This window comes from Cnephaeus nilssonii (assembly GCF_951640355.1).
Source record: "Cnephaeus nilssonii genome assembly, chromosome: 6".
In the NCBI taxonomy this organism is placed as follows: Eukaryota; Metazoa; Chordata; class Mammalia; order Chiroptera; family Vespertilionidae; genus Cnephaeus; species Cnephaeus nilssonii.
Genome location: NC_137077.1, coordinates 94,442 through 115,576, shown reverse-complemented (window position 1 = coordinate 115,576; position 21,135 = coordinate 94,442). Strand labels below are relative to the sequence as shown.

General features: G+C 57.3%; 2 protein-coding genes across 6 annotated transcripts in view; both read left to right on the top strand.

The window, feature by feature from the left end:
* SHANK3 (SH3 and multiple ankyrin repeat domains 3) overlaps positions 1–8,383 on the top strand; it is a 50,348-nt gene extending 41,965 nt beyond the window's left edge. For 2 of the 5 annotated variants that reach the window (XM_079773558.1, XM_079773557.1), the window contains exon 22: positions 5,969–8,383. In XM_079773558.1, coding sequence (XP_079629684.1) covers positions 5,969–6,560 — 592 coding nt within the window. In that variant the 3' untranslated portion in view covers positions 6,561–8,383. Of the gene's footprint in view, positions 1–1,004; positions 4,133–4,962 lie in introns of those variants that run through there. The other 3 variants (XM_079773560.1, XM_079773559.1, XM_079773561.1) reach the window with 3 other exon arrangements.
* Positions 8,384–13,337: 4,954 nt separating this feature from the next.
* Positions 13,338–18,984, top strand: ACR (acrosin; the record flags this gene model as incomplete). The annotated part of the gene is made up of 6 exons (XM_079775477.1): positions 13,338–13,414; positions 14,484–14,690; positions 14,910–15,193; positions 17,456–17,601; positions 18,097–18,424; positions 18,755–18,984. 6 exons carry the CDS (start codon positions 13,338–13,340, stop codon positions 18,982–18,984), a joined length of 1,272 nt encoding a protein of 423 aa, XP_079631603.1.
* Between the last annotated feature and the right edge of the window lie 2,151 nt (positions 18,985–21,135).

Below are 21,135 nucleotides of genomic sequence, written 5' to 3'. Positions count from 1 at the left end.
GCTAAACAGATGAAAGAATGAAGCCCAATGCAAGTGCTGTCTTTTGTGCTTTGAGATCTAGGGAGGTGGCTCAGGACAAACCCCACAGGACAGACGCATGGCTCAGATTTACTGGTTGTCGAGCCCAGATCTTGTCATTTGCTGTGCTGGCTCCCATGGGACAGCTGGGGCTGTGACAGGGCAGGAGGGAGGGATTGCTTAGCTGGCCTCTTCCTACTTGCCCCTCTGAACTCACCGTCCCACAGGTCATCCCCAGCGTTTCTCCCCTCTCAGCATCAGGGGCTCTTGTCCCCTGGCTCTGGGTTGTGCCCGGACCCTGTGCTCATTTCATTTCTCAGACATGGGGTGGGGAGGCACGTTCTTTGCATCCCATCTGTTCTGTACCCACTGGAAAGTGAGCCTCCTTCACTCAGTAGTTCCTGCAGAATTCCAGCTTCTGATTCTCTTCCCATGGTTCCCTGCTCTCCCCTGAGCCGGTCACTGGGGCCAGGGAGACACGGCTGTCATCGGCCAGGCTTGTCCCGGAAGCCTGGGCATGGGGTCCGCCCAGTTAGTGAGCTGGCGCTGAGAGGGACAGACAGAGGGAGGTTCTGAGGGAAAGTCAGATACTGTTACCAGAGATCCAGGTGCCAGACAGTCTAAAACAACAGACATCCTTGTGACATGGCCCTCACCAACTTCAGTAACTCCCTTTATTGCCTGATATCAACTTGGGGTCACAGGGTCCTGGATTTCAACCCTCAGCAGGTCGCATCTGAGCGCTGCCATCTTGGACAAGCCACTTAGACATTGTGAACCGCGGTGCCTCGCCTGTGAAATGGTGGGGGTGGCAGGCAGCGCCGCCTGCGAAGCTCCACGCCCAGGGCTGCAGCGTGGCAGGCTCTCATGGCTCTGCTGTCATTGGCGCCCAGCGTGCAGCCAGGCTAACTTTCGAGTCCTTGTGGGGAAATGCATGCTGGGCGTGACCCGAGAGGATGTCGTGCCATTTTCGTTCATCCTTGCAGCCACTCTGCTACGGGAGAACTGATGTTCTGAAGAATCCATTCCAGCCAGGAGGTGGCGGCATCTGTCTGACCTGGGCCCTGCTCTCTGTCCACTCTCTGTCCACCATCGGGAGCCTCTGTTCCCAAAACCCTCCTGGCGACAGACTTGGGGTTTTTGCACAATCGTCTCACACAGAAGCACATGCATCCATTCTGTGGTCGGCACTGTTTATCAGGAGTGTGTAACCAGTGCACACGTGCTCTGAAATCACTGACTCGAGCCCACTCAGTGCCCCCAATCTGCCAGGTGCCTGAAATTGCCTCTCCCCCGCATCTCCCCAGGCTCCTGCTCGCACTTCCTCCCTCTCCCTTTGCTCCCCTGTCTGCCCTCGGAGCAGGGTGCCGTGTGCCGTGTGCCGTGTGCACAGGGCACTGTGGTACACGGGATCACACTCCCTGTGGCTGGCAGTGGCTGGGTCCCATAGGGGCTGCTCTTGTCCTACAGCCAGTGGTGGCCAGAGTCTGGCAGTCATTTCTCATTCAGTGACAACCCTTCTGCTGGTCCTGCCTTGGAGACAAATGTCCAGGGAGGCTCTCTCCTTCCCAGGACTGTTCCTAGTAGAGGCCACAGGCACTGGCCATACATCACACTTCCGCTCCCTGTCCCAGTCCCACGTGTGTTCTAGACCCACCTCTGTCCTCACCTGTCAGACACGCCCCTCTCTGCCCACCTTTCCCACTCAGTGGGTGGCTCAGTCCAGGCTCTGATCTCCTTTAGCCACAAGATACTCTGTGGCCTGAGATCTTTCTGGGCGATTTCAGCCGCCCCGTGTGTCATGGATCTGAAGCTTGGTAACTTGTGGAAATGATCGACCCCCATCTGCTGGGGGCATTCTTTGTTTTTCGGGTGAAGATGGAGGATGCAGCTGCTGGGTACTGCCTGGGAGGTCCAGGACCTTTGGGTTGGGGGACACTGATACCAGGCCATCCACCTGCTCTGTGATCCCAGCTTTGGGTCTAGCCTGGGGGATAGAATGCTTGTCTGCTCAGAGCCCACATTGTCTCTGAGGCCCCATCTGCCTGAGATCCATTTATCTTACAGGCTCCGTGGTCAGATCTGACCCCACAAGTGGGGTGGGGTCCACAGCGTCTCTGAGCCCCGCGGCAATACTCAGTCCTGCTGTGGCTGTTTCACAGCCGTGTGGTCCTCACATCTGGTTTTATAGGGGACAGTTTGTAGTGACATAGCTTGGGAAACACCAAGTTAAAAGGTTTCTTTCCTGCAGTACTTAATGCCTTCGATGTGCTGTGTGCTGTAGTCTCATGCCTGTCAGCTTCTTCAGTAGATCACTAGTTAGTGCCTCACAAAAGTTCCTGTGATGCCCAAGAAACCCTTCCCTACTGGGCCCCATCCTGCTCACACGTGTGACAGGGATCTGGAGGAAACCCCGTGTGACTGCAGGGCTAGTTCTTCTGAAACCTGGACAGACACCTGCTGTGTGCTGGTCGGAGTGGGGGCGCTGGAGCCAGGATGTCCTTGTAGGTGACAGGAGGTTGGGACACATGCATTGTGTCCCCAGGAGATGTGATGGGGGATCGGGAAGGTGCTGCAGATGAGGGGGTGTAGGGACGTTCGTAGCATGTCAAGGTTGGAGTCGTCAGCAGGGGTGGGCACTGTCACTGGAGTGGGTGGAGCTTACAAGCCTGTGTCTAGTTCTGGGCTTCTGTTCAGGCTTATCTCCCTAAACGAGGCTCCCACATGACAGAGGCCTCAGGCAGAGGCCAGGCCAGACTGTGGATGTGTTCTGGCCTGTTGACACCAACGGCCCAAAAGTAGTCAAGCCTGGGAGTCACGTTATTTTTGTTTGGTGTCACTTTTTCAGTGCATCTATGTTCGTGGCTTCCTGTTAGGTACCACGAGTTCAGGGAAGCTGTGAGGAAGTGAGATGCAAGGTCCTGGGTGAGACCTTGGATTCATAGGTGGCTGGGGCCAAGGAGCAGGGCCAGGTTACTGCTGGGAGCTGGGCACTGTCAGCCACGAGGCTGAAATCATGGGGACACCACTGGTGGCTACAGGCCCCTGGTAGGGGGAGGACTGGGTGGAGAAAGAGCATGTTTGGAGACCCAGACTGGCCAGGACGCTCATGTGGCCTTCTTGGGCACACTGGCTGTAGCAAAGACGGGGGAGAAAGTGCCAACTAAAAGGGCAGCTTGGGAAACCCAAGTAGTGGGAAGGGCACCATAAAAGGCAGCGGGTGCACAGGTCAGCAAGGGGTCCTGCTGGCAGCCTGGCCAGACCTCACTGGCTGAGTTGTCACGAGGCAGGACAGTACAAGATCCAGACGCTGGGAGAGATGCTGGGAGCCTGGCTGAGCCGCCTGGAGGAGGGCTGCCAAGGCATCGGAGAGATGGGACTGTGTGTTAGAGGTTGGGAGGCTGGCAGGTGCTGTGGCATGGCCACGTGTGGTTGGAGCCTGGCTGGGGGGCAGTCCGACAGCTGAGAGGGGTGATGGACAGTGATGGGTGTGCAGACACGGCTGGGACTCCTGCCCTGGGGACGATGTGGGCCGTTCCCTGTCCCCAACAGGAAGGGAAGGAGAAACAGACACCTGGGCGGTGGTGCCCCAGCCGTTCCTGCTGTGCCTGGGCCATTCCCCAGGCTCCTCTAGGCCTCCTGCCTCCAAGATGCTCTGGGGGCCTTGGGCCTGTGCTGGCCCTCTCCCTCCACTCCAGCCTGGTGGCACATGACCCTCCAGTCCCTCACTCGACGCACCTCCTGGCACCAGCCCGTCTCTGACCAGTGCCTACCTCCCTGAACCCAACACCTCTCCAAGGGAGAGTCTCCTCAGGTCCTCTGGAGCCTGCCCACCCTCACCCCAGGCCTCCGGCTCACCCGTCAGGCAGGAGGGCTTCAGCAGTGCCCACACAGACCATCTTTGCAGCTTGGCTGTGATCCCGCCAAGTCGTCATTATACTTCTGTCCCAGGCTAGGGTTGCTGTGTGAGGGCCCTGGTGGGGGTGCCTGTGTTGGGCCCAATCCCACAGGCCACTTAGCATCTTCCCAGCACTGCCCCCTCCCTAGTGGTCACTACCCCCAGCACCCACCACCCCCTTGAATGCCCCCTTGGACATTCTTCTTGCCTCTGCCACTCCACAGTGCCATGGAGGGCAGGTGTGGTCGGGCAGGGGCTTCTGGTTGGCGTCTGTTCCCTGGGCCCATCCCAGGTGTCCTTGGAGCCCCTCTCTGCTGGGGTGGAGGGCATGGTCTGGCCTCTTCCAGAGGCTCTGCTCTGGGTCGAAGGAGTTGGGAGGAGACGGTAGGGAAAGAGGCTGAGGAGAGAGGGCCAGTGGAAGGAGGGACAGAACTATGTCTCCAGGGAGAGGCTGCCCTGCTCAGGTGGGAGATGAAAAGACAAAACCTGTTTTAAGGGGAGGTTGGATGCTGAGAGCACCCCATACTGTGTGATGGGTGCCAGTTCAGGACAGCACGAGATGGGTGGGGGTGCCCCGAGGGGATTCCTTAGCCAGGTAGAGGCAGGGAGAGGCAGGTGGGATGGGAGCAGAGTCGAGTGTGAGGGGACACGAGATATCAGGTACCAGAAGCCTGCTGAGCACTTGCTGTACTCGGGGTTGGGGCCTGGCTGGGGGTGGTCATTACAGCCTGTGGGTGGGACTCTGTGGTCTGTACCTCACAAACCAGAGAACAGGTCTCAGGCAAACCAGGAGTCAGCCAGATCTGCCCCGGTCTGGCCTCCCCCCATACCCCCAGCAGCTTCAGATTTGCCCCCTCCCCCCCATCACACCTGGGCCCACTGCACTGGAGTTCCTCCCTCACTGGGTGTCCGGCCAGGGGTCCCTGCCCCTGGCTGCCCTGACTGTGGTCGTGACTGTGGGCCGCGCGCCTGCTGTGTGGGCCGGGCTGCTAACACTCTCTCTCATTGCTCTCTCCTGCCCATCTGCATGTGGCTGCTCTGTCTAGCTGCGCGGTGGTCCTGAGCACCGGCTGTGTAAGTGAGCATGCTCATCCCATGCCTCTGTCCATGCGCTGCACCTGGCCGCCGGGTCTCCGCTCTGCTCTGCTTCGCGGGGCTGCAGGGCCCCTGGCAGTCTCCTGAGGCTTCTGGCCACACTAGGGGATGGAAGGGGGTTGTCAGGGGAGGGGCTTTTTCTGGAGGAGTCCCCCGGCAGGCCTCCCGCCACGGCCACGCTGGTGGGGGACTGGAGGGTCCTGCCAGATGATGTTGGGAAGTGAGGTACCATCTGTCGATTGTGTGTGTGGGTGTGTATGTGTGCGTGTGCATGCCCGCACACATGTGCTGCATCCCTGTCATGAGCAGGTCCCTGCCACTGCTGCTGCATGTCTGTGACACGTGTGGATGCTGTTGCTGCTGCCGTGTGCAGGCCTGTGCAGGGAGACCGTGTCATGGTGTCGCTGCCTCAGGCCTGCCCTGCACGTGCTGCTTGTCCGCGTGGTCTGTCTGGTGTCACGGGCTTGTTCAGGCTCGTGCTGCAGCCACAGCCGGCCTTTCTCACGACGCAGCTCCCTGCAGCCAGCCCAGGTTGCTCTGGGTCTCCTGAGAGCAGAGCTGTATGGGGCCTGGGGAGGGTTCTGCAGAGCCTCCCCCTCCAGGGCCGGGCGGATGGGCAGCAGCCCTTTGCCAGGAGAGGCTGCCTTTCCTGTGGTGGGCTGGCGGGTCTTGGCGCCCCTGTGGAGTGGAGGGGCTGCTGGTTTTCTTCCTCATCATTCCACTCAGTCTAGGGGTCCCCCCACACACACCAGCATGGCACTGGTTCTCACCTGGGACCCAAACAAATGGCGGGGGAAAAACCATGGCCATCCCACCCTCTTGCTTCCTCTGGCCCTAAGGCTACCCCACCAGTCCCAGCCCCCTCTGAGCATCCTCCTGGCCACTGACCCGCTCCCCTGAGCCCTCTCTACCCCGCCTGGTGCCCCTCACCTGGCCTTGACCCCTCTCCCTCCGCAGGCTCTTCAGCAGCCTCGGTGAGCTGAGCTCCATCTCAGCGCAGCGCAGCCCTGGGGGCCCGGGCGGCGGGGCCTCCTTCCAGGTTCGGCCCGGCGGCCGCTACCCCCTGGCGCGGCGCGCCCCGAGCCCAGTGAAGCCCGCGTCGCTGGAGCGGGTGGAGGGGCTGGGGGCGGGCGCGGGGGGCGCGGGGCGGCCCTTCGGCCTCACGCCTCCCACCATCCTCAAGTCGTCCAGCCTCTCCATCCCGCACGAGCCGAAGGAGGTGCGCTTCGTGGTGCGCAGCGTGAGCGCGCGCAGCCGCTCGCCCTCGCCCTCGCCGCTGCCCTCGCCCACCCCCGGCCCTGGCCCGGGAGGCCCCGGCCCGCGCAGACCCTTCCAGCAGAAGCCGCTGCAGCTGTGGAGCAAGTTCGACGTGGGCGACTGGCTGGAGAGCATCCACCTGGGCGAGCACCGCGACCGCTTCGAGGACCACGAGATCGAGGGCCCGCACCTGCCGGCCCTCACCAAGGACGACTTCGTGGAGCTGGGCGTCACGCGCGTGGGCCACCGCATGAACATCGAGCGCGCGCTTAGGCAGCTGGAGGGCAGCTGACGCTCCACCCTCTCCACGCGCCGGCCGCGCCCTGCGGGCAGGGCCCCCACCCCCACCCCCACCCCCACCCCGGGCCGCGGGCTCGGCCCCTGCCCCCCACTAAGGCGCCCGGGCCAGGAATGTTGCATGAATCGTCCTGTTTGCCGTGGCTCGGAGACTTGCCCTGTACATTGCTTAGCGCCCTCCCACGGCCGGCGAGCCCCAACCCAGCACACGGTCAGGAAGTGGGGAGGGGAGGGTGGAGCCGGAGGGGTTGGGGGGTCTCCAGCCTGACCGGCTCTCACACAGCTTCCGGAGGCTGCTCCCAGAGGGGGGACCTAGTCCAGCATGCGAGGGGTCAGGACACACCTTGGTGACTCGGGGGGGAGGGGGGAGACATTGGGGTTCTCGGTTGGGGGCCAAGGAGCCCCCCCGTTTTGCATATTTTAATCCACTCTATATTTGCAATGAGACAAGGAACAAATATCTCTGTCCTTAATAGCTTCCCTTCCTGCCCCCGCAGCCTCCTACTGGCTCCGCTGTGGCTGTCCAGTCTTCCATCTCTGGCCCCTCACTGCCACTGCCACCCCACGTGGGCGGAGGATGCTCCAGCTGGTCTGGGGTTGGCCAGGGTCCTAGTAGCCGCCCTGGGGCCCTGCCTCGGCCTTCTCCCCTCGCTGAGCTCTAGCGTGCCCGACGACCCTCCGGTGCTGCGTGGAGGAGGGGCAGCGGCTGCCAGGCCTGCAGGGCACTAGCAAGGTCTGGGGCCTGGGAGACCCTCCCAGGGGTGGGGACGGCCCTGGCACCTGCTCCCAGCCGTCTCCCTCGCGGGGTCCCTCCCCAGGAGGAGTCTAGCCTCCTCCCCACATTGTTGGGCAACTACAGCAAAGAAGCCTCTGCCTCAGACCCCAAAGTCTCCTGTCCCGCCTGTGTGTGTGCAAGCGTGTGACTGTGTGAAACTCTGGGTGCGACTGAGTGCCTCGGAGCCCCGTGTGTGCCTGAGTGGGGAGCGGGCCCTGAACCAGTGCAAGGGTTTCGGGAGCATGTGCAGGGTGCATGCCTGAAAGCACCCCATCCGCTTCCAAAGAAAGTCCGAGGCCCCCTGTCCCCTGGGACCTGCGTTTGTCCCGCCTGCCCCTCCAGAGTCCCGCCTGGCCTGAGCAGGCTGCCTGGCCAGCTCTGCTGCTGGGGGTGCCCCCAGGGCCCTTGGAGGCAGTGCCCGCCCCCCTGCCAGGCCTCTGGGGGATCCTAGGGAGACGCCCCCTAGAGTCAGGCCACCGTAAACCCTGGGGAGAAGCAGAGACCCCCGAGGGCACCCCAGCCCCCCTTACTGTGACTCCCCACACTCAGCAATGACCTGTGGGGTGGGGGGGCCCTGGGATGTTTTTAAACCTAGGGTTTGGAGTCTGGACTAAGCTCCATCCACGTCACTCACAAGTTTCTGTTTATATTTCTAGCTTTTTTTAATAAAAATAAAAAACCCAGAAAACAGACGTTTTCACAGCCCAGGGGCCTGGCACGCCGGTCTGTGCCCGCCCACCCCGTCCCGGCCCAGCGGCCTCATTCCCTGGGCAGAGTCACACCCAGCCACCCTTCACTAACAGACCAGATCACACAGCAGCCGTGACTGTAACAGGCTGCCGCATATACACTCGGTCTCACAATCACCTGTGGGTTTTTGGTTCCGTTCAATTTGGGTTTTTAACTTTACAGGGTCAGTACCGCTTCACCCTCCTTTTGTATGGAGTTCCATCCAGGGGCTTTCCCCCTGCTCCAGTCCTGAGGCCTCCTGACCCTGACGTTGTGATACACCCCACAGAGATCTATGTTTCTTATATTATTATTATTATTGATAATAATTATTATAATATTATTATGTAATAAATTTATAAGAAATGAAACTGTTTCTCAGTTGCCTGCTTGAGGAGATACCGGGACCACAGACCCTGATGTCTCTTAGGTCACAGAGCTGCCCGCCCCCCCCCACCCCCACCTTAGCCTCGGCTTGAGCGTTTAGCCACAGGCACTGATGACTCAGCCCCCTCTTTGATCCTGTCTCTATACCGACCTCCAGGCCACGGCTCCTTGCATCTCTCTGAGTCCCACTGGACCTCAGCCTGTGCTCCTGGAAGCTTTCCTCTCTGCTCACTGGCCAGTCCCCAGCTGGAAGTCCGGTTGTCCTCTGGGGCCCTGTCTGTCCTCTTTCCCTCCTAGAGCCCAGTTTCTCATTCTGCTGCTCCTGCCTGTCAGCCCTCCCATGTCTGTCCCTGTCGTCCTGCCCCCACGGCTGCTGCCCATGCCCAGGTCTCACTTCTCCCTGAGCTGACAGGTAAGCAGCCCGATGCCACGGCCCATGATGTGGCAGGTTCTGTGGGGTGGCACCTGGTGGGGGTGGCACCTGGTGGGGTTGGCCAGCCTAATGGGTGGAAGGAGAATGAACAGAGGTGAGTGGGTGGACACTTCCCAGGGAGTGAGAGGTGGGGACTGCAGGGTCCAAGGCTGAGAGGGCCAGGCCTGCAGAGCTGATATGCCAGAGAAGTTGGGCACCAGAGGGTTTCAGGAGGGGTTGTGGGTGCAGAGCCTGGCCACACTGTGTGAAGGTACAGCGTGAACGTGACAATGACTAACGTCGACCTTGACTCAGGTTCTCACCGAGCCAGGTGAGACCGTTGGGAGATGCCTCCAGGGTCGTGTGCCGGTCGCAGAGGGAGTAAGCGTGGGTGGTGGAGAGAAGCCAGCGGAGAGATGAGGGGTGGACTCTGTGTCTCCGCCCGGAGGCGGTGAAGGGGCACAGGTGCTTTGGGAGCCAGCAAAGGTATGGGTGGCCTCGTGGGGAAGGTGAGGAAGGCCCTGGTGAAGCAGAGACCGTGACTGTTGGGCATTTTGACCTCAAGAGGCTCGCCATCTGTCTAGTAAGCCCCACAATTTCAAATTTTTTGTTTCATTTTCAAGTTAGAAACTGCTCATCATACAGAAGGGCCATGAAGGAAATCTCAGTGTGGGGTGTAGGGGAGACGCTGACCCCTGCTGGGGCCGAGTGCTGGGCACCAGGAGACAGGTCTCTGAGCTGCACCTGGAGCTGGTCTCTCTGGGATGGGACAGCAGTGGAGGGAAGAGCAGGAGCGGTGGAGCCAGCTCCCACGGAGATGGCATGGCCTTGGCTCTGTAAGGGTATGAAGGAGAGGACAAATGGCCCTGCAGGTCAGAAGCCACCCGAGGCCTCAGAAGAGAGTCAGAACCTCAAGGTTTGTACCAGGGGACGTTCAAGAGGCAGGATGCCTGGCAGCCCCTTCTAGAACCAGGAGTGGGCGTCGCTCTGCAGAGTCAAACAATTATTCTATGGAATCCAGACGTTGGGTCGTCTAACCCTGTTCCTGCATAACCCTCAATGTTTTGAAAAACTAGGTCCTGCTCTTCATTTCAAAGTTTATATACAACGTTTTGATAATATATTTAAATACTGGTAAAGTTGTGATTTACAGAAAAGTGTGCATTTTAACATTTAAAATAAATGGTCACATCATTCTGGTAAATTATTCTCATGGATCTAAATACCATATCAATTTCATGCCCATCAAAATCCTGTAAAAACACCTGAATTGGTTTTTCTTTAACAGTCAAAACTTTAATATGACTCTGTGAATTTTTATTGCCATTTATATAACTACTAGTGGCCCGGTGCATGAAATTCATACACGGGGTGTGTGTGGGGTGGTGTTCCCTCAGCCCAGCCTGCACCCTCTCCAATCAGGGACTCCTCGGGGGATGTCTGACTGGCAGTTGGACATCCCTCTCACAATCTAGGACCGCTAGCTCCTAACCGCTCACCTGCCTGCCTGCCTGATCACCCCTAACTGCCTCTGCCTGCCTGCCTGATCGTCCCTAACTGCCTCTGCCTGCCTGCCTGATTGCCCCTAACTGCCTCTGCCTGCCTGCCTGATCGCCCCTAACTGCCTCTGCCTGCATGCCTGATCGCCCCTGACTGCCTCTGCCTACCTGCCTGATCTCCCCTAACTGCCCTCCCCTGCCGGCCTGATTACCCCTAATCCCCTGCTGGCCTGATCTTGCCCCCAACTGCCCTCCCCTGCTGGCCTGATTGCTCCTAACTGCCTCTGCCTCAGCCCCCACCACCATGGCTTTTTCCTGAAGGAAGTCGGACATCTGGAAGATGGCCTGTTGACCCAGTATAATTAGCATATTACCCTTTTATTAGTATAGATAGAGTATATAGGATAGGATTGCTTAAATGGGGGGGGGGGAGCCTTTTTCAGCAGGAGAAGATGCTCTTGGCAGACAAAAATACATAATCCCTATATTTGGACTGATAGCCAGCCATTTGCACTATACTGTCAAACCAGTCATTTAAAAATTGAACTGCTTTCTTACACCTTACTCCAAACAGCTGTTGCCCTTAAAACCCCTCCTCAGCCCCCACCTTAGGTTCTGCCTTCACAGTTCACCCAGACTTGGTTATGATTGGTTGGTTTCTATGCCAGTCAGTCAGCATCAAAAGCTCCACCTCCTAGGCAGCTATTGGCTCCTCACAGTTCACCCAGATTTGGTTCTGATTGCTCGGTTTCTATGCCAGTCAGTGCCAAAAGCTCCACCTCTATCTTGTGAGGGCATGAGGGTTAATTTGCATATTACCTCTTTATTATATAGGAGGATATTTCCAAAGACTTTTTTTTTTTTTTTTTGGTTACTTGATCAAGCACGATCTTGACACTGATTTAAAACAAGTGAGGCCTCCTCAAACTCGGTGAACTGCAACCTGTTAACACTCAGGTTGGTGAAAACTCCTACCTCCTGACCTTCAGATAGAGGAGGTGAGACTGCCTGATGTAGAGGGAAAGAAAGAAAGAAAAAAGAAGGAAAGAGAGGAAAGAGAAAGAAAGAAAAAGAAAGAGAAAGAAAGAAAGACGAAAGAAGAAAGAAAGAGAGAAAGAGAAAGAGAGAAAGGAAGAGTGGGAGGGAGGAGAAAAAAGACAGTGGACTCTTGCAGAGGGGAAATGTGGCCTCCTGATACTCCAGTGGAAGACCCACGTCCTGTGACACTCAGATCTGGGAAGTAAGAGATCCTTTTAGAGAGGTGCCTGAGAGCCCTGAAGCTGACATAAGGGTGATGAGCCCTCTGCACACTCAGGTGGAAGAGAGGGAGACCGCCTGACATGCAGGCAGCAGAGATAAAAATCTCATGACAAAAAGAGTTGATTATGATTATTGAGACCTGTCATCCCGGGAAACAAGACTTTTGTTGGGAAGAAAGGGAAACAATGCAGGTCCAAACTCAAATGACTTGGGTGATGCATCCTGCCACACTCGTGTGTGTGTGTGTGTGTGTGTGTGTGTGTGTGTGTTTTGGGGGGGGTGTATATGGACAAAGCCGCGTCACTTTCTGGGAAACAGAGATGAGATGTTCCAGCCCAGTAATGGGAGAGAGGAGACTTTCTGACCTCTGGAGAGAGGATTGGGGATGCTCATCTAGACAAAATGAGATGTCCTGACAAATAGAAGAGTGGACATGCCCAACACTCAGGTAAGGGAGGTGAGACCTTAGGACGCTCAGATAGGGGAGACGAGACATCTTTATATAAAGCGGGGCAGGTGAGACCCCTGGTCACTTAGAGAGAGGAGGTGGAACCTCCAGATATAGACAGAAGAGATGGAATCCCCTGACACCAGGTAGAGGAGAGGCAGCATTGGGACACTCAGGTGTGGCATAGAAGACCCCTTGCCCACAGATAGGGGCCATGAGGTTTCACGACCCTCAGGTAGGGCAGACAAAACCTCAAGATGCTCAGGAAGAGGAGACTGTGCTCAGAGAGGGGATGGGAGACCTCCTGGCAGCCAGGTGGGGGTGAGGATCCCGACACTGCAGGAGGCGGCTGAAACCTCAGAGCACTCATCTTGGTGAGACGTCACCTCTGCCATTCAGGTCGGACACGTGAGACTTGGTTCTCAGGGAGAGATGTGATGATGTGACACTTGGGTGGTGGAGAGACCTTTGGCCCTGACATGGAAGGAAAGAGTCTCATATTCAGGGAGGAGAGATAATAACTCCCTGTTGTAACTCCCAGCTGGACCAGGTGACACTTATTAACACTCAGGTGTGTGAGGTGAGGTGAGCATTGGCTATCCCTGGTGGGTGAGATGCTGTCTCCTGACAATCAGAAGAAAGGATACTTCCAGGACCGGCGTAGCTCCATGGTTGAGTGTCGACCTATGAACCAGGGGTTTCATTCTGGGTCAGGGTAAATGCCCAGGTTCGGCTTAATCCCCGGTGGGCGTGTGCAGGAGGCAGCCAATTGATGATTCTCTCTCATCATTGATGTTTCTCTTTCTCCCTCTCCCTTCCTCTCTCTAAAATCAATAAAAACATATTTTAAAAAAAAGAAAGGATACTGCGTGATATTCAGGTAACTGTGATGAGAATTCCTGGCAATTATCGGGGACACCACCTTGCTGCATGTAGGTCTCAGAAAGGAGACCAGAATACACTCAGGTAGAGAGTGGACTCCGCAGCGGGCTAAGGAAGGCAGGCTCTGTCATCTCAGATGAAGTGGGACCTTGAAGATCCATGGCCAGATTTGGGGTCAAGGGAGGGGCTGCACGTGAGTCCCCCTCACCCAGGGGAACCTGTGTGGGAGCGGGGAAGTCATTTCAGTGAGAACCAGTTGGGCTAAGGGGTTCCTGCAGGCCTGCCTGCCGGGGGTGGGGTGGGGGAGGTGGCCCTGCTGATTGGTCAGGATGCTCGGAGCTTTGTGAGGTCAGCGGGCCTCCCGGCGGCTGGGCAGGACAATGGTGGAGATGCTGCCAACTGCCGTTCTGCTGGTCTTGGCAGTGTCTGTAGTCGCCAAAGTTAACAGCACGTGTGAGTAAGTGTCCGGGACCTTGGCGGGGGATGGGGTGCCTTCCGAAGAGCAGACCCAGACTGCCTCTGTCCAGAGAAGAGGCCATGCTGGGGCCTTCGCAGTCTCCTGGTGACCCACGGCCTGACGCAGACCCCCTGCTCTGAGGGCATGCACAGCATGGGGATCTACCCGCACACCTACATCCTGATGCTCACCAGTCCTGCAGACATGAGATGCCCCAGCCTGTGGATGAGTCCCAAAGCATCGACCTGCTGTAGCTCTAGGGCCTTCACACCCCTGAGACCCCACAGTGTCCAGGATACCCCACATGCCAACAAGTCCCAAACTGGTTTTGCCTCTTACCTGTGACTCAGTTCCCACCTCTGGACCCCCACAGCCTCCCCACACCAGGGATCCCTCCATCTGACAAGACAAGGTCCTCATCTTTCCTGTCACTGCCTAAGCTAACCCTGAACCCCAAAGTCTGGTTTTGAAGACCCCGGGCCATGGCACCCTGCACTCCCATGTCAGCTTCCCCCAGCCCCCGGCCCCCACTTCCATCTTCCAGCTGCCTGTGGCACCCTCTCCCCCCACCTGTGGCTACACCCACAAGACCAAGAAACTACAGCCCTCACCACATTTCCTGGAGCCCGTGGCTCCTGCCTTGTCACAGCCCCACAACATGGCCCTCATGACACCCCCTTTGACCCTACACCAAAGGTTGCCCTCGCGTTCCCAGATCTTCCCCACTTTTTTTTTTAAGATTCTTCCCCCCCCCCAAAAAAAATTTTTTTATTGATTTCAAGAGGGAGGGAGAGGGAGAAAGAGATGGAAACACCAATGATGAGAGAGAATCATTGATTGGCTGCCTGCTGCATGCCCCCTACTGGGTATCGAGCCCACAACCCGTGCATGTGCCCTGACTAGGAATCGAAGTGTGACCTCCTGGTTCACAGGTTGATGCTCAACCATGGAGCCACGCCGGCTGGGTGATCTTCCCCACTCTTAAATCCCATATCCCTGCCCTCAGTTGAGGCACAAGGACAGGCTGTGCCTGCTCTCGGCCTCATCTGTGCCCGTGGTCTCTCCTCAGTGGCTCCTGTGGACTACCGTTCAGGCAGACCCTACAAGCGACCACACGTGTGGTCGGAGGCCAGGCTGCTGCTCACGGGGCATGGCCCTGGATGGTCAGCCTGCAGGTCTTCACCTACCACAACAGCCGGAGGTACCACGCCTGTGGAGGCACCTTGCTGAATGCCCAGTGGGTACTCACTGCTGCTCACTGCTTCAGGCTCAATAAGTAGGTGTGGGAGCAGGCAAGGGGTCTTCCCAAGGGCTCTTGTCAGGGACCTTCTGAGGGGGGGGGCGGTGTCTCTGTGCAGAGTGTCCTGGGGCTCAGGGCCCAGCGGCCACTGGGTGAACATGTTGAGGGGACCCCTGCGAGGAGAGGGCCGAGGCTCTGGGTCGCAGCCGGTGCCAGGTGCCAGGCGGGAATGACCTGGTCCCTCTGTGCGCACAGAAAACCATATGACTGGAGACTGATTTTCGGAGCAAGGGAACTCGAGTATGGCAGCACCGAGCCCGTGAAAGCACCCCTCCAGGAGAGATTTGTGGAGAAAATCATCCCTCATGAGAGATACTCCTCCATCTCAGAGGCCAACGACATTGCTCTCATGAAGGTCACCCCTCCCGTGGTCTGTGGGAGCCTTGTTGGACCTGGCTGCCTGCCCCCGTTTAAGGCCGGCCCGCCCAGAGCGTCCCAGTCCTGCTGGGTGACTGGCTGGGGGTTCTTAAGGGAGAACGGTGAGTCCGGGAGGGGCTTTTGGGGTGCATTGTGCAGCATTCCCTCGGTGCACATTGAGGTGAAAGGGTATGTGGGGGGCCCTTGGGTGGGTGCAACCTCTGCCCCTTTCCAGCCAGAGAAACTGAGGGCGAGAGCCGAGTGCCTGCCCAGAGCCACCGGTGCTGCATTCTGGAAACGGGGAGAGCCCCCATTGTAGGTGGGGTTTTGTGGCTGCAGGCCGGTCCTTTCTTTCTCTGGCCTCAGTTTCCCCACCTGTGGGTGGAAAGGCCAGAGCCCAGCCCGTCTGCCCCCACCCTTGGGAGTTATAGCTCCCAAATCCTCCCCAGCCATCGCAGCTGCTGCAGCGTTTCCCTGCAGAAGGGAGAGGGCGGGGGTGGGGGGTGGTTTGCCATCTGTCTCCGTGGCAGGAAGGTGTGGCCGGCAGGGCTTTGCACAGGGGGCTGCCTGACTGTTACCCAGTCACACCAGGAATGTGAAGATACGAGTGATATAAATTACCTCTCATGCTCTTCTGTTTCTTGATAACAGACCCTTTAGGCTTTCTCTTTCCAGGCTGTTCTTGTGGAGTTTAAAACTCAGCCTTTGCTGGTAACCCCAAAATCAGTAATTTCGGGATTCTTCCCTAACTCTTCGTCCCCTCTCGGAAGCTTGCTCTGAGTTTCTGATAGGGTTGCCACCTGTCTCCTTAGAAAGAGTGTCTCCAGCAGGTGCCCTTGCTACCACTGGCTTTTGCTGACCGCTGACCTTCCCTCGCTGGCCCCACCCTGCCCACCCGCTCAACCACGTCCAGCCTCTGGGGTCCCTGCAGTCCCGGAGGCTGATGTCAGGGTTCGTGCTATCGTGTTGCTGGGGAGTGCAGGCTCCAGCTGCAGCCTGGATGTCTTGAAAGGCCTCTTTCGTCCTAGAATCCCTCTACACATAATGGGATTTCTATCTTTTTGGCTCACACATTCCCCCAAGGCTGGGTCTTAAGGAAATCTCAGGCTCCAACCCCTGTGCCCTTCCTCCACACCTTCCTTTCCACCTGCCCCTGGAACACGCTCTGCCACCCTCTCCTTTCCCACGGATGGACGGACGCTGAGCTGCTGCGGGCTGTCAGCATGTGTCATGTAAAACAGGGCCTGGGGATCCAGAAAACACTTCTCTGCTTGAGGACACCAGGCTCTTCACAATGAAACCCTGGCTCTCTGGGCTCGGGCTCTGCCATAGACAGAACGGGTATCTCGATGGCTAAGGAGCCTCTGTGGTCGCTATCTCCGTGTCACCCCTATTCCAGGGCGGAGCATGCACAGACTGTGCCTGCCGCTTGGGGGGCAGGGAAGGTGGGGGCTGAAGGGATTGGAAACATCAGAGCCACCGGCTGTGTGCCTGCCCCCACCCACGTGCTCCATGGGGTCCTGTCTTCCCTTCTGGCCCACTTAGCATGTTCCAGACCTGTCCCTCCGACAGGCCTGCCCTGTCTACGCCCCGGTCTGCACTGCAGATGGTGTGTGATCAAACCCAACCCTGGGCTGTGGGGTCGGAGCAGCGGCTGCCATCAGGACCTCTGTCTGTGGGACCCTCCTGACCAAGAGGGGGCAGCTGGCGGCTCTCAGGCTCCGTGTGTCTGACTCTGCTCCTGTGCAGACAGGCCAGCCCTTCCCAACCTAGGGGCCCTGATAGAGTGTCTGGGGCTGCACAGGAGGGGCTGACTTGGTCCTGACTTGGTTCAAGACTTCCTGGGAACAGAGAGGGGGCTCATGGGGAGGGCCTCACCAGCCCACTTGGGGGGTCCTGTCCAAGGGGGTGGAGGAGTCCTGACGGGGACCACAGGGAGGGAGACTTACAGCCAGAACTGGACTTGGTTCTGGAGAGGAAAACCGGGGTCTGAATCCAGGCCACAGCACATCCCTGCTGCGACTCAGGCAGGCGGTGCTCCAGGCTCCTGACTCCGTGACACGACACCTGTGGGCCCCCACAGTGTCAGCACAGCCTGGTGCCAACTGCCCTCCACGGTCCAGCAGCTCCACGAACATACATCTCTCAGCGACACCGCCCACCCCACGTCCTTCTGTCCACTGTCCAGACTCTTCCTCTGTCCCCCCTCCAGGCGTGCGCCCTGGGACACCGCCCCACCCCTCGCTGGTCTGCGGTGTGAAGGGGAGGGTGGCTCTTGGGTTTAAATGGAGCATTTCAGGATGAGGAGGGCTCTGTGCAGGGCGGCAGCAGGGCTTTCACTGGCATGTCTCCGTGATCACTGACCACCGAGTCCCTGGTTGTAGACCGCAAGATGTCACCTGTGCTGCAGGAGGCGCGCGTGGACATCCTCGACCTCAACCTGTGCAACTCAACCCACTGGTACAGAGGGCGCATTCGCTCCACCAACGTGTGCGCAGGCTACCCTGAAGGCAACGTCGACACCTGCCAGGTAACTGTCCTGGGGGTGCCCAGGCCCCTATGGCCACCTCCTTTTTGGATCCCTCAGCTCCATGCACTCCGGGGCCCTGAGCTAGTGACCCTTTTCCTGGTCCCGTGTCTACGGTCACAATGAACATGGGCGGTGACGCCACCAGCTGCCCCTACAGAGAACCAACCCCCACCTTTAGCATTTTCTCCCACCCTCGCAGTGATCACATCACCCAAACACGCCCCAGACAGAACGTGTACGTCCTCTCCCAGAATACAAACCCTCCCAACCACTTACACACATGCACTCAGAGTTCCTCATCTCCTCCTCCCTGGGAGGAAACCCAAGGCGGCCACACCCGTCACATCCCAAGGGACCCTCCAGCACAGCCAGCTGCGTTTCTGAGAGTGGAAAACTGGCTGCAGAAGTTGTCTGCCCAGAGCCTGTGGCCCTCCTGGGGAGCAGGGAGAAGTGGCTCATGGCTCAGTGGAGAGTGACTCCGTGTCCTTCTGGCAGGGGGACAGTGGTGGGCCGCTCATGTGCAGAGGCCCGGAGGACGCCTATGTGGTCGTGGGAATCACGAGCTGGGGGGTAGGCTGTGCCCGAGCCCAGCGCCCCGGAATCTACACGTCCACCTGGCCCTATCTGAGCTGGATTGCTTCCAAGATCGGTATCCAGGCCTTGCAGATGGCTCAGCCAGCTCAGCAGGGCACCCCTGCCCCTCCCAGTACTGCCACAAACCCCACTCAACTCCCCTCTACTCACCCTCCTTGGTACTTCCAGCACCTTCCTCAACCACTTCCCATCAGGCCACCTGCATCCAGACCCCGACCCCCAGCCCCACCCTCACCCCGACCCCCAGCCCTACCCCCACACCGACCCCCAGCCCCAGCCCCACCCCGACCCCAAGCCCCAGCCCCACCCCAACCCCTAGCCCTACCCCTACACCGACCCCCAGCCCCAGCCCCACCCCGACCCTCAGCCCCAGCCCCACCCCGACCCCCAGCCCTACCCCTATACCGACCCCCAGCCCCAGCCCCACCCCGACCCCCAGCCCTACCCCTATACCGACCCCCAGCCCCAGCCCCACCCCGACCCCCAGCTCTACCCCTACACCGACCCCCAGTCCCAGCCTCACTCCGACCCCCAGCCCTACCCCCACCCCACTCCCCAGCCGCACCCCCACTCCGACCCCCAGCCCTATCCCCACCCCCACCCCCTCCAACACCACCCCAACCACCTCCACCTTTCACTAAACCTACCGAAGCTCCTTCTTTTGCCAAACGACTCCAGCAACTCATAGAGACCCTGAAGGGGAACACGAGGGGTTTTAGGGGAAGAGGCGAGGAGGAAATGGAGGCCACAGGCCTCCAAGAGCTGACCCCACTGTCAAAAGGCTGGTGAAACCTTCACTCCCGTGGGCAGAAAAGAAAGATGAATAAGTAAATAAATACATATTTCTCTAAGAAGAGATGTTTTCTGGACTTTTTCTTTTTTTTTTTTTAAATATGGAACGCTTCACGAATTTGCGTGTCATCCTTGCGCAGGGGCCATGCTAATCTTCTCTGTATCGTTCCAATTTTAGTATATGTGCTGCCGAAGCGAGCACTGGACTTTTTCTTTTTTTAAACATTATTTTTATTTCTCAAAAAACATCTATTTTTATTTTAACCCTTTGCACTCGCTTGCTTTTTTCTCGATTCCTTTATTCTAATGCTAACCGTGTCGAGTTACACTCGACATCCGAGTGCAAAAGGTTAAAAGCAGAACATTTAATTATAAAAAATTCATAGAAAAATAAAATAAAATATTCATAAAATTGTGTTTCTCAAAGTGTGGGTTGTCAAAGTGTGTGAACACATACAATAGAATCACCTAATGGTACATGTTAAAAATGAGCTTTGCCGGTTGGTGTGTGTCAGTGGTTGTGGTACAGAATTTACCAGGTGACCGAAAAATGCACAGGAGTACTCAGAGATCCAGGATAACCCCATTTATTTTCAGATGTTTCACATGTACTAGTACAGTGACTCAGGGGGTCAGTTCTGCAAATCCTGAGTAAGCCAATATGGAGGAAGCTTTCTCTTTATACCTTTCGGTTTCTTTGTTTTCTATCTTTGTTTATGGCCCCTTTGTAAATTGGGAGTAATTAGGAAAACAGGTCTTGCTAGACCAGATTAAGAAAGGGGCAGTGACTTAATTATAGGCTATCAAGAATGTACACTAGGTTACTGGCACAGATTCAGATTGCTAGCCTCCCCCCCAAATGTCTTATATTCCCCATGAGTTGAATATCTACACTAATAAAAGAGAAACGTGCAAATTAACTGTCACTCTGCTACGCCCACCAGCCATGCCCAACAGCCAATCAGGAGCGAGTATGCAAATTAACCCAACCAAGATGGCGACTGGCCACGGAGCTGGAGCAAGCAGGAGGCTTGGGTTGCCTGGTGATGGAGGAAGCCAAGCTTCCCGCCCGCCCTGGCCTCTGCTCAAGGCTACAAAGTTTCAATTATAGAAGATAAATAAATTCTAGATACTTGCTTCCAGCAGGCCTTGGCCTTCGCTCAAGGAGGTGTTGGAAAAAGAAAAAGAGGGGCTGGGACCTTGGGTCGCCAGGGGGTGATCAGGCCAGGATGGAATGGCAGGGGCTGTTGGGGGTAAGCAGACCAGCGGGGGGGGGGGGGGGGGACAGTTGGGGGTGATCAGGCTGGCAGGGGTGGGCATTTGGGGGTGAGCAGGCCAGCGGGCGGGGGGGGGGGGGGACGGGCAGTTGGAGGCGAGCAGGCCGGCAGACAGAATGGTTAGGGGCAATTAGGCAGGTAGGCAGGCAGGTGAGCGGCTGCCGCCAGCAGTCCCGGATTGTGAGAGGGATGTCTGACTGCCAGTTTAGGCCTGATCCCTGTAAACCGGCAGTAGGACATCCTTCACGGGGTCCCAGATTGGAGAGGGTGCAGGCCAGGCTGAGGAACACCCCCCTCCCCCCCACCGCTCCCCATGCTCACAAATTTCGTGCACCGGCCACTAGTCAACCTATAAACCAGGAGATCACGGTTCCATTCCAGTCAGGGCACATGCCTGGGTTGAAGGCTCAATCACTCACCAGTAGCGGGTGTGCACAAGTGCAGGAGGCATCCGACCAATGATTCTCTCTCATCGTTGATGTCTCTATCTCTCTCCCTCTCCCTCTCTCTCTGAAATATATATATATAAGGTATGTATTTTTTTAATGGGCCTTATCATGGATTTTGTATAAGAATCTCTGAGAATACAAAAGACTTTGGTGGGGGCTCATTTAGTTTAACAGGATTTTGGTTGTATTTGCCTTTTTTTTACTGGAAATCTCCCTTTTAGATATAGACTGTATCAGTGCTTGCTAAGAGTTACTATTATCTTTGGATTCCTTTTGTTTGGGGTTCTCTGTGCTTCCTGGACTTGTAAGTCTATTTCTTTCCCCAGGTGGGGGAAGTTTTCTGTCATTATTTCTTCAAATAGGTTTTCAGTATCTTGCTCTCTCTCTTCTTCTGGCACCCCCATAATTTGGATGTTGGTACG